Source organism: Mustela nivalis (genome assembly GCF_964662115.1).
Source record: "Mustela nivalis genome assembly, chromosome: 17".
Taxonomy (NCBI): domain Eukaryota; kingdom Metazoa; phylum Chordata; class Mammalia; order Carnivora; family Mustelidae; genus Mustela; species Mustela nivalis.
Genome location: NC_139036.1, coordinates 57,006,767 through 57,019,376, shown reverse-complemented (window position 1 = coordinate 57,019,376; position 12,610 = coordinate 57,006,767). Strand labels below are relative to the sequence as shown.

The 12,610-nt window shown below is 55.6% G+C and overlaps 1 protein-coding gene across 6 annotated transcripts in view; it reads right to left on the bottom strand.

Moving 5' to 3' along the window:
- ITGB4 (integrin subunit beta 4) overlaps positions 1–6,541 on the bottom strand; it is a 30,322-nt gene extending 23,781 nt beyond the window's left edge. For 2 of the 6 annotated variants that reach the window (XM_082705141.1, XM_082705142.1), the window contains exons 1-6: positions 6,279–6,541; positions 3,126–3,217; positions 1,933–2,015; positions 1,610–1,711; positions 1,250–1,454; positions 606–702 (exon numbers count right to left, since the gene is read on the bottom strand). In XM_082705141.1, coding sequence (XP_082561267.1) covers positions 606–702; positions 1,250–1,454; positions 1,610–1,711; positions 1,933–2,015; positions 3,126–3,207 — 569 coding nt within the window. In that variant the 5' untranslated portion in view covers positions 3,208–3,217; positions 6,279–6,541. The remainder of the gene's footprint in view (positions 1–605; positions 703–1,249; positions 1,455–1,609; positions 1,712–1,932; positions 2,016–3,125; positions 3,218–6,278) is intronic. The other 4 variants (XM_082705140.1, XM_082705144.1, XM_082705139.1 and 1 more) reach the window with 4 other exon arrangements.
- Positions 6,542–12,610: the final 6,069 nt, after the last annotated feature.

Here is a 12,610-nt window from a genome sequence, read left to right as displayed (position 1 = left end):
AGTGCCCTGGTTGAGAGGAGGTGAGCCCTGTGGCTGGGACACCCGATCACTCAGTCACTCAGTCCTTTTTTTTTAGACTATTTTATTATTTTATTTTATTTTACTTTATTTTATTTCATTTCATTTTATTTATTCAACTTGGCTTTCTTCTCAGCTTTACTGAGGTAGAACTGACAAAGCTGTAACATGTTTAAAATGCACAATGTGATGATTTAATAGACAGAAGTCCCCCCCTTATCTGTGCTTTCAGACACCCATGGTCTACCACAGTCTGGAAGCAAATGAAAAATACGGAACGCTTCACGAATGTGCGTTGTCATCCTTGCGCAGGGGCTATGCTAATCTTCACTGTATCGTTCCCATTTTAGTGTATGTGCTGCCGAAGCGAGCACTGTATTTATTTTACTTTTTAGAAAGATTTTTATTCATTGGAGAGCAAGCAAGCGAGAGGTGGGGTCATAGGGAGAGGGAGGAACAGACTCCCAGACTCCCCGCTGAGCAGGGACCCTGACGCAGGGCTCCATCCCAGGACCCCGGGATCATGACCTGAGCCGAAGGCAGACGCTTCACCAACTAAGCCCCCCACGCGCCCCTCTGCCACTCACTTCTCAGGCCTCATGTCTGTCTGAGGGACACTGACTTTGTCCACAAACTTGCCAAATCCGATAGTGTAGTCATCAGTGAGCGTCTTCAGGACCTGGGCTGGATTTCAACAGGAAAAAGAGGGGACGACTGAGCCCCAACACCCCCCCATCAGCAGAGGGGCCCAGGGGCTGGCTCGGGAAGGAGGAAGACGGAAAATAACCTCCTGTCGATAACTCGCGTGTGAAGATCAGTTCAGGCTCACAGTAGCCCTTCTCCCTGTCCACAGATGAGGGAAGTGGCACTCGGGGTGGGGGGCAGAGTCACGCATGGAGCAAGGGAGGAGGCAGCCAGGGGGCTGGAGAAGAGCTGGGGCAGAGTCTTGGCCCACAGCCCCGGGTATGCTCCCTGTAGGGGCCAGATGGTTCTGTTGCCCACCCAGCTGGGCCTTTTCCGAAGTCCTGAGTGGTTAGTGGGGTCTGGCTGGGACCCCTGCCTCAGAATGGGAGGGGAGGGAATTCTTGGGGGGCTCAGATATCCTATCCTTCCTTGTGGCATGGCTGTAGCCATCCTGAGCCCAGGCCCTCCGAGCGGGGGCCCAGCCAGCAAGATGAGGCCACCCTCTCCGCTCCCCACCCCACCGCCCTCTGTGCTGGCCCAGCCATACCCAGTCTCTCCCCCATCTGCTTGAGGTTGTCCAGATCGTCGGACATGGAGTTGGAGAAGTCCATGAGGATGTACAGGTCCATCGGGCTCTTCTCGGGCTCGAACACCTTCATCTCAAAGTGCTGCTCCTCGCCAGGCCGCAGCCGGACCCGTAGCCCCTGGGGCGATACCTGGCTGCGCTGCAGGTTCATGTTGATCTGGGTGTCCTGTGTCCAGGGGAGGGGGACAGGGGAGGCTGGAGGGTCACTCCAGAGATCTGATGGGGAGCCCTTCAGCCCAGCCAGCGGACACGGCGGACCCCTGTAGACAGCCGGCCTCGAGCATGGGCCGGCCCGCTTCCCTTGACCCCCACTCCGGGCACCTCTGTGATCTCGAAGCTGCTCTCCATGACCACCAGGCTCTCCCACCGGCAGCCCGCAGCCAGCAGCTCTGCCTGGGTGTTGCAGCGCCGCTCCTTGAACATCTGGCCAGAGGAGATGGGGTCAGGGGGGCCAGTGCCCATCCCCCGGCTGTCCCAGCCCTGGAGCTCTCCTGACCCTTGCCTGTTCCACACCCGCCTGGCCTGAGGCTGGGCTTAGGGTGCGGCGGGTGTGGACTGGGCCAGAGCGCGGGGTGGGGCACGGCGGGGTGGGGCAGCCGCGTTGGGACTGGGCTCAGGAAGGTGGGCAGGCGACGGAGGCTCACCTCATCCGTGCAGTAGGCGCATTCCCTGTCCACGCGGATGCACTCGGTGCAGCTCTTCACCTGGGCCCTCTTGCAGCGGTTCGCTGGAAGGCAGAGACGTGCAGACCCAGTGAGATGAACCTCGCCAGGGGCCAAGACGTTTCCCGTGAGCACTGGAGAGAGGCAGGGGTTCTCTCCCGCTTTACGGAGGAGGAAGCGGAGGCCGGTGGGTAGGTGGTCTGTCCGCCCGGCGTGGCCAAGGCAGAGCCGGGTCTCACACCTGAGCTTTCCACTCAAGCCCGGATGGTGCAGGGCTGGCCCATTTGCTGGTGGCGACACCCTGGCCATCCCTCCCCTGCTCCTCCAGGGCACAGGGGACCGTGTCTGTCTTGCTTATTGCTGTTTCCAGTCCCCAGCCCAAGCCCCGCACACAAAAAATTGTTAGTAAATGAGTGAAAGAAAACTTCGGAGTTTCCCCAAGGGTTACAAGGATTCTCTTTGGTTCTGCTCAGTTAAAATCACAGCGAGGGGGATGCCTGGGTGGCTCAGTTGGTGAAGCGTCTACCTTGGGCTCAGGTCATCACCCTGGAGTCCTGGGATCGAGCCCCGCATCGGGCTCCCTGCTCAGTGGGGAGTCTGCTTCTCCCTCTGCCCCTTGCCCCCCCATTCATGCTCACAGGTGCTCTGTCTCTCTCAAATAAATAAATAAAATCTTAACAAAAAGAAAATTTGTAATTAAAAAAAATCACAGTGAGGACCTACGGTGTACACTCAGTATACACAGTGGGGGGCCTCCTGGGCTCCAGGCGATGGTGGGGGGTCAGTGTTCAACACTGGCTCTGGTGGGGGCAGGGAAGCCCTGCCTTGCGGCATCGCCCATGTTCCCGTCGTGGCCTATCCCAGGCGCCCCAACACAGCTTGTTCTGAAGGCCAAATTTCCATGGTAGGAGCCGACCGGAAGAGAGTGATGGGTCTCTCCTCCAAGTTCCCATGAGAAACACCTGCGAGTGCCTCAGATCGCCGAGTGGGCGGTTTCCCCGGGGCTCTGGGCTTCGTGCTCCCCAGCCCTCCCAGCGGGCCCTGGCTGTTTGTTGAGTGGCCAAGTGAGCGTCAGGGGAAAGACACCCTGTGGCTGGCCTCCGTGGAAGGGCACTACCTCGAAAGGGGAGCCCCCGCCCAGAAGGGTGCTGCAGACGTGTGCCAGACCCACTCACCCATTTCCCCCGGGAAGCTGGTGCCCAGCACGACGGCCAGCAGAAGCAGCCGGCTCCAGCGGCTGGGACGGGGTCCTGCCATCCTCTTCCTCCTGTGTAACAGCCAGAGCTGACGGAAGACGTTCCACTGCCCGCGGCCCTGCCAGTCACAGCTCTAGCACTCCCACCACACAGGGCTGGAAACTGAGGCTCAGACAGTGTCAGTGATGTTCCAAGGCTACCCAGCCTGCAAGTGGTGGGGTCCAGGTATCCCCCCCCGCCCCCCCGCCGCAGCTCCTCTTGCCGTCTCTGGAGTGGCTAAGATGCGCTGCGGGCCTGCATCCTGCCCTGGGACGCCCCACCCTGGCACCATTGAGGACTGGGGGCTCTGAGCGTGTCCCCATGCCAGGGCTTCTATGCTGATCTCGTGGAGAGCAGAGCAAGGCTTATTCTCCCTTTGCCTTTCAGATCCCAGTGGGCCTGGGTCAGGTCTCACCCAACAGGAGGCCACCCCTTGAGGGCCTGGCTTTACCCTTTACCCCTGCTTGTTGTGGCCTCACTGCCCTTGGATGAAGGTGCTGTGGCCAGGGGGAGGGGGGGCCCTCCCAGGATCTGGAGCCTGCAGAGGGGAGGTGGGAGCTGGCTGTGCCCAGCTTGGCTCTGCAATGACACCCTGGCCCCTCACTGGTGGGGTCCCCTGCCCAACCCCCTACCCTGCCTGCTCCAGAGTTGAGTTTTCTAGATTCCTGAGCAGATCATCCTTTCAGAAGTCGGCCTGGAGCTACATTACATGCCCTCCTGCCCTCTCTCTCTCTCTCTCTCTCTCACACACACACACACACACACTCTCACTCTCTCACACACACACACACACACACACACTCACTCACACACTCACTCACACACACTCTCTCTCACATACACTCACTCACACACACACACACACACACACACACAAACACACTCTCACTGTGCCAGTCTCCCCAGGAAGGCGCCTGCCTCTGGCTCACTACTACCCTGTCTCAGCTCCTCAGTGACCTTCGGGGCAGGCACTGACAACCCTGAGGCCTTTTAAAAGACGGGTGGCCTGCTGCCTTGGGAAGAGAAGGAACTGGGCAGAGCCACCAGGCCGGGAGAGCAGAGGACAGATGTCAAAGCCCCGGCTTCTTTGTCCAGGACCAGTCCCCCGGCATGTTCACGGGTTCCTTCTCCTGGTACCACTCCTCAGTCCCCGGCCTGTGGGCAGCAGCAGCTAAGGCCCCCCCATTAAACTTCCCTCTAAGGGTTGGGGAAGCCTGTGGAAGGGGGCAGGAAGGTACTTCCTCCCTCCCTCTGAGGCATGTCCCTCCCAGGAGGCCACCAGCAGCCCCCAAACATCCAGAGGCTGGGGAGGAACTGCCACCTCAGAGGGGCCTAGGGTAAGGAAGCCCTGAGCCAGCCAAGGAGGGGGCGGCTTTCTGGGGGAAATGACTTTCCCGCAGCCTTGGGGTGTAGGCACCACACCCACAGGCTGCACAATAAGGGCCACAGACTGGGACCTCCCCGGGGCACCATTATGCATGCAGGTACCGGCACTGGAAGGCCAAGCCCAGCTCTTACTCACCCTCCCGGGCTGGGCACAGAGCAGGCTCGTGCCCAGCACTACACCCACGTGATGGCCGTGTCATCTACGCAGGAACCGGGTGGGAGATGACCATGATACCCCTATTTCCCAGATGAGGAGATAGAGATGGGGCACAAGGCTGCCGGGGCACCTCATCCTCCGGCCAGCAGTGGGGGGGCCCGGACGGGACCAGGGCAGTCCAGACCTGCCCCATTTAACCTCTTTGTCATCCTCAGAAACCCGAAGATGGCAGTTAGGGGGCGAGCTATGCACTCAAGAGTGTTTTTGTTTGACTCCAACTTGGGTTTAAAAAGTTTAAAAACAAGGAGATTTCACAGAAAAGTTAGGCTGAGGCGTTTCCTGGAGGTTGTGGCCACAGGCTGGGCCAGGTGCTCAGGACATGAACAGTCCCGGCCACCCTGGGGGCTCTCCCGGGACCAGGCTTCCTCCCATCCCACAGGACCCCCGCTTTCCCAACTCCTGGGCCCCTCGGCAGCTCTGTCACACAAGGAAATCGGGGCCCAGGAGACAGGCACGCTTTCCCCACTGTCCCCCAGCTGTCTCTCTTCTGTCCCCCGCTGTCCCCCAGCTGTCTCTCTCCTCTCAGCCCTCAGGATGGAGAGAGACCCTCAGCCTTCACTTCCAGCTCTGTCAGATCCTTGGGCTCAGGGTGTGGCAAGGCCGTGCTGGGGTGGGAAGGAGCCCAGCCCTGCTGTCAGAAGCCATCGGAATCGGAAGTCCCTGCACCACAGCCAGAGGGCCACCAGGGGCTGAGTGGGAAAGGGGCAAGCCCTTGAGGAGGATCAGTGGTGGGCATAGCCCCCAGGGCTGCTGAATGAGGTCAGGAGAGCTTCCTGGAGGAAGTGTGTCCTGAACCGACTTTGGGAGGAGGGCAGGCGTATACTTGGCCAAAAGGAGAGTCAGGGACTCCCCAGACCTCAGCCTCTGCTGTGCTTGGTCAAGAGGGGAGTCAGGGACTCCCCAGGCCACAGATAGACGGACCGTGGCACTGTACACAGCAGGCAAGGCCTCGCCAAACATGGAGAGCCTTTGCCCATAGGTGGCTGCTCCCCCACCTTCTTTGCAAACCCCAGTGGGCCCAGCCCAGTAGGCCTGCCAGCCACTGCCTAGCCTCTGCCCACTTCTCCCGCACACCCACCCAACCCTCAGGCCTCTCTCCCTAGCCCCGAGGTCTCAGGGCCAAGAGCCTTAGCCGGCCCCACGGCCCCTCTGCGCCCAGCTGCCCCCAGGGCACACCTTGGCAGCCCAGGCAGCTGCCCCGGGCAGGATGGGGCCAAGGCCTGGCAGCCTTTAGGAAGGGAAGAGCTGAGGAAACAAAAGGCACCCGGCCCTCCCAAAAGGGCTCCTGGATGTGCTGGCCGGGCTGCGGTGGGCACTCACTTTCCCCTCCTCGCCTCCAGGCTCCCAGAACGGATGCCCAACACAGGCGGCCCGGGGCACTGGAGGGGCGGGCGGGGTGCAGCCCGGCGACCCCCGACTGTCCCGCCGTCCCGCCCCCCTGCCCCGCGCCCAAGCCCCCCGCGCCTGCGGCGGTCGGAGGCCGGACCTACCTCGGCGCGGACTGGCGCCCTCCCCGCGCTGGGCTCCGCTCGGCCGCTCCGGCTGCAGCGCGCGGGCGAGCCGGGACTGTCCGGAGGGCGGGTGGCGGGGAGGGCGGGCGGCGGCCGCGGGGAGGGGACCGCTTTATGGGGCGGGCGGCAGGTGGGAAGGAGGCGCTGGTGAGTCAGGCCCGCCGCATTCCTGCGCGCGGCGCGCACCTGTCGGGGCAGGAGCCGGGGCGCCGCCGCCGCGGGCCCGCCCCCCGGAAAAGGCTGCGGCTCCCTCGGCGCCCAGCCCCTGCGCCCCGACCGACGGCGGCGGGGGCGGAGGAGGAGCCTCCCCCATCTCTCCGGGCCGGCCCCGGGCGCCGCGCCTCCCCACCCCTCCAGGCTGCGGAGTCGGGTGCCCGGTACCTCCGGCCGGGGGGTGGCCTCTTGGCTGCCCACCCACCTCCGGACTCAAGGCGGTGAGCAGCCCCGCTGCCCCGACGGCCATCGACCGTGCGCGTGGCTTTCGTCCGGTGCCGGTGCCCGCGCGGGCCCAAGGATGCCTGAGCCCCATCTGTCATTCCCTGGGTCCGTTCGGCCTCACCCGCCTCCACGTGTGTCTAGAGGGAGATCCCAGTAAGGACTGCTTCCCTGAGTGTCCTCAGGCAAGGCACTTAAACCTCCTTGACGTTTGAGTAATGCCCGTGAAGTGGCCAGCACTGACCTGACATGGAGTAGGCCCTCAAATTGTTACAGTTGTTCTGGACAATGCGGTTCACAGACCTGCCCCCCCCCCCCCCAGGTCCTCTGCCTGCGATCTTTCAAGTGCTGCACGTGTTCAAGCTGGAGCCTCTGTAGTTGCTCCAGGACCCCAACTTGGTCTACCTCTCTAGCCCCACCTCCCAACAGGTACCACACAATGCCCCATGGCTAGCAGCCCCAGTGCCCAGGCCGTGCAGCTTGGAGCCACCGTGCTTTTGCTGGAGGCCAGGTCCTCTGCTCAGGATGTCTCCATTCTCCCTCCCCTGCCCCCAACCCACCTGGTTTATCCTTCTTTAACTGGAAGGCCTGGTGCTGATGTCACGTGCTCCAGAGAGCCTCCTTGACCTCCCTGCACCCTTGGTGGGATTATGTGCCCCTGTAGCCAGCCCCCGCCTCCAGGACATGGCTTTTTCTACTCATTTGCCACACTGGTTTGAAATGATGTGTTTAGGAGTTTCTCTTCCCCACTAGACTATGACCCTTGAGAAGGATGCTCTCTAGCCCATCTTTTTATTTCCAGTGCCTAGCACAGTGCCTGGCAGATAGCAGGTGCTCAGTGAAAGTGCGCCTGAACCCAATGGGAGGGCCGCAAAGCCTCCCAGCTGTCAGTGCTCTCCTCTGTAAAGAGGCTTGTGCACTGCCAGCTCTCAGATTGATCATGGAGCAAGTGGGACCTGATGTGGAAGTGCCAGGGACACATGAGTGCTCCCTGCAACTGTTCGAGCCACAGTCACCCTTGCCGGCTTGCCCAGTGGTCTTTGAGAGCTCCTCTGCACAGGCCAACTACTTAGAGGGACTGGACTGGCTCCTGGACTTGTGAGCACTGTGGCAGGAGCCCCAGTTTGGTGGAGGCATGCAGGTCTGGGCATGCCAGGTGAGCACAAGTGCCCCGAAGACCTGAGCTACTCCAGCAGGTGCACAGTCCACTCAGGGATGTAGGCGCTCAGAGAGCAGCCTGCCAGCACCGCCCATTAGAGGGATTGGGTAGGGGGTGGGGGATAGAGGCACTCTCCCAGAGAAGGAGACCCTGGCCCTGAGGCAGTGAGGCCACGGACTCAGTGGGCTCAGGAGCCCCTTCCTTTCCTCATTGCTGGACCCTTCTAAACATGATTAAGGAGGCTAGGGCTACCCAGAGAAATGGAACACACTGCCTGCTTCTTCTTTTTCTCCTCTTCCTTCTCCACCCCTTCGTCCCCCTTCTCTTCCCCCTTTTTCTTCTCCTCCTCCTCCTCCTCCTCCTCCGCCCCCGACAATCTCAATAACTTTATCACATCTAAGAAAATTAAAAAGCGGGACGCCTGGGTGGCTCAGTTGGTTAAGCCACTGCCTTTGGCTCAGGTCATGATCCCAGCGTCCTGGGATTGAGTCCCACATAAGGCTCCTTGCTCAGCAGGGGCCTGCTTCTCCGTCTCCATCTGCCTCTGCCTGCCACTCTGTCTGCCTGTGCTCACTCTGACAAATAAATAAATAAAATCTTAAAAAAGAAAATGAAAATGAATGTTCTATTATCCATGATTCAGTCCATATTAGAATTTCTTAGTTGTCCCAAAAATGTCTTTTGGAACTGTTTCCTTTTTTTAAACTTTTTTTTTTTTTAAGATTTTATTTATTTATTTGACAGACAGAGATCACAAGTAGGCAGAGAGGCAGGCAGAGAGAGGGGAGGAAGCAGACTCCCCACTGAGCAGAGAGCCCAATGCGGGGTTCGATCCCAGGACCCTGAGATCATGACCTGAGCTGAAGGCAGAGGCTTTAACCCACTGAGCCACCCAGGTGCCCCAAAACTGTTTCTTTTTGAATTTGAGTCCAATCCATTGCATTTGATTGATTTATCTCTTTCTTTCTTTATTCAGTTTATTATTTTTTAAAGATATTTTATTTATTTATTTGAGAGAGAGAGACTGAGTGCACGGGGCAGGGGAAGGGGAAGAGAGAAGCAGGCTCCCCTCTGAGGGGGGAGACTGACAAGGCATTTAATCCCAGGAACCCCAAGATTATGACTGGAGCAGAAGGCAGATGCTTCATTGACCCCCTGAGCCACTCGGGCACCCCTCTTTCTCCCTCTTTCTTGCTTACTCTCCCCCAGCTGACCTTTTGAAGAGGCAGGCCAGTAGCGATCTGCAGAAGTCCCGCTGTCTATTTTGTCTGACTGCTTCCTCATGGTGTCACTGGACTTTTTTTTTTTTTTTAGCTTCCTGCAAACTGGAAGTTGTGTCCAAAAGCCTGATTAGATTTAGGCGAAACATTTTTGGCAAGGATGGTCCTAGATGGTGCTGGGTGTGTTTTATTGGGTGCCACAGGATAGGAGCTCCATCACTGTTAGTGACTATTAAGGAAGTGACTGCCATCTCTCTCCATTGTAAAAAATTTGCTATTTACTTTGTGATTAAGAAGTAAGCTAGAGGGGGTGATGAGGCTTTGTCACCCTGCCTACTTCCCAGTGAACTTTCCCTGAATGTTTTTTTTTTTTTTTAAATATTTTATTTACTTATTTGACAGAGCGGGGGAAGCAGGCTCCCTGGGAGCCCAATGTGGGGCTCAATCCCAGGACCCTGAGATCATAACTTGAGCCAAAGGCAGAGGCTTAACCCACTGAACCACCCAGGTGTCCATCCCTGAATGGTTTTAGTCAGCATCCCCTGTGGATCTTTGCCTGAATTGGGAAGCTGAAGCATGGTGATTTTCTGTTTCTACGTTAATAGAAGCTATCCTTCTGATTAAAAAAGAAAAATAGAAGTTCCCTCAATGAAACTATGTGCCTCCAAAAACGTAGACTATGGCTGACTCAGTCAGTAGAGAAGGTAACTCCAGGTCTCGGGATTGTGAGTTCAAGACCCATGCTGGGTGTGGGTGTAGGTATGGAGCATACTTAAAATTAAAACCAAAAAACCCAAGCCCCCCCAAAATACAGGATAAATGCTTCTTTTTGGGTTATAGAAGCTTATTTTACGTTTTATTTTTTATTATTTGCATTTTATTAACAAGTCTGAAATGTAAACCTAAGATATGACTTTTTCTTAAAGTAGGCTCCATGCCTAGCATGGGACTTTAACTCACAACCCTAAGATCAAGACCTGAGTAGAAACCAAGAGTCTCTTAACTGACTGAGCCACTCAGCACTCCCAAAATAGGACTTTAAGGGGGCATCTGGCTGGCTCAGTGCAGAAGCCCCAAGTTGGGGCTATAGAATATTTAAAAATAAAATCTTTAGGGGTGCCTGGGTGGCTCAGTCGGTTAAGCGTCTGCCTTTGGCTCAGGGCATGAACCTGAAGTCCTGGGATTGAGCTCAGCAGGGAGTCTGCTTCTGCCTCTGACCCTCCCCCATCTCATGCTCTCTCTCTCTCTATCATTCTCTCTCTCAAATAAATAAAATGTTTTAAAAATGAAAATAAAATCTTTAAAAAAATTATTAAACTTTAAGAATGTTGAATAATGGGGCGCCTGGGTGCTCAGTGGGTTAAAGCCTCTGCTTTCTGCTCAGGTCATGATCTCAGGGTCCTGGGATCGGGCTCTCTGCTCAGCGGGGAGCCTGCTTCCTCCTCTCTCTCGCTGCCTGACTCTCTGCCTACTTGTGATCTCTGTCAAATAAATAAATAAAATCTAAAAAAAAACGAATGTTGGATAGTAAAAGGGGGTGAAGTCTTATTCACAATTTAGTCAGTGGTAAACCAGGAAAATATATAAAACTTTGGGAATTTGGCATAAAAACCCGTTCCGGAACGACTTAAGGGAAGTCCTATTTTCTTACTACAAAACTCCCCCATCAACTAAAGGCTATACCATCAAGAGTGCTGGTTTATGAAAAACTCCAAATTGCACACAACCCCATTAAGGAGGAGGAGAACCGGCCAGTCAGTTTGCCCCCCGGGATGGTGGGGCTGGAGGGCGGGGATGGAGGACAGGAGCGCTGCTGGTGGCTGCCGCTCAGGTCGGGGACCTGTAGGTTCTAGGAGCAGCCGCAGGTGTCAGTGCGTTTACCAAAAAACTTGGCTTTCCCGTCAGTTTCTAGAATGCTGATGCTTTCCTCAAACAAGGTAGAAAAAAAAATTTCAAAAAATTTTTTAGAGGCGCCTGGGTGGCTCAGTGGGTTAAAGCCTCTGCCTTCGGCTCAGGTCAGATCTCAGAGTCCTGGGATTCAGCCCCGCATTGGGCTCTCTACTCAGCGGGGAGCCTACCCCCCCCCCCCCCCCGCCTCTCTGCCTGCTTGTGATCTCTGTCAAATCAACAAATAAAATCTTTTTAAAAAATTACCATCTTAGTCATTTGTAAATGTACAGTTCAATAGGGTTAAGTATATTCTCATTATTGGGCCACAGTGTCTCCAGAACTTCTCCTCTTGAGAACTGAAACTCAGTACCCATTAACCAGCTCCCCATTTCTAAAAGATTTTATTTATTTATTTGACAGGCAGAGATCACAAGGAGGCAGAGAGGCAGGCAGAGAGAGAGAGAGGGAGGCAGGCTCCCTGCTGAGCAGAGAGCCTGATGCGGGACTCGATCCCAGGACCCTGAGATCATGACCTGAGCCGAAGGCAGCGGCTTAACCCACTGAGCCACCCAGGCGCCCCCAGCTCCCCATTTCTTCCTCCTCCAGCCCCTGGTTCACTCCCATTCTATGTTTGCGTCAATGAATTTGTGTCTATTTTTTGTGTCAATGAATTTGACTTCTTTAGAAACCTCATATAAGTGGAATCGTACAGCATTTGTCTTTTTGTAATTGGCTTATTTCCACTTATCATACTGTCCATCTATGTTGCATGCGGCAAGATTTCCTGCCTTTTTAAGGTTGAATAATATTTCCTAGTATCTAAATACCACGTTTTGTTTATCTATTCATCTGTCAGTGGGTGTTGGATTGCTCCCACCCCTTGGAAATTTGAATAATGTTGCTACCCCGCGAATCCATCTTCTCCACCTTACTTTCAATTCTTTGGGATCTATCTCCAAAGTGGGATTGATGGGTCACATGTAGCCCCATGTTTAATTTTTTGAGGACCACTATGCTATGTTCCAGAGCGGTCCCACCATTTTATAACCCTGTCAAAAGTGCCCAAAGGGGGGCGCCTGGGTGGCTCAGTGGGTTAAAGCCTCTGCCTTCGGCTCAGGTCATGATCCCAGGGTCCTGGGATTAAACTCCACATTGGGCTCCCTGCTCAGCAGTGAGCCTCCTTCCCCCTCTCACTCTCTGCTTGCCTCTCTGCCTACTTGTGATCTCTGTCTGACAAATAAATAAATAAAATATTAAAAAAAAAAAAGTGCCCAAAGGGCGAATTCTTTTAACTATCAATTTCAGAGCAAAGAGTGAGTAATATTCTACCCTCATGGCAGCCAATACATATTTTCTTTTTTTTTTTTAATACTATGCATGAATAACTTTTTTTTTGCGTGAATAATTTTTTGTCTGTTCAGTCGTGTACAGTGATGACGGGATAGAAGAGATCTATACTTGGTCATTGTCCACAGCTCCTGGAGCTGCTCTGGGGCCCGCAAAGGTGAAAGGGGTGTCTTTTGTTATTCATAACAGGCCCCTTTCAACCCCCACAGAGTTTATGTTAATGAGGTGACTTTTGGAAAGCCACGGAGGATGGGGGCGCT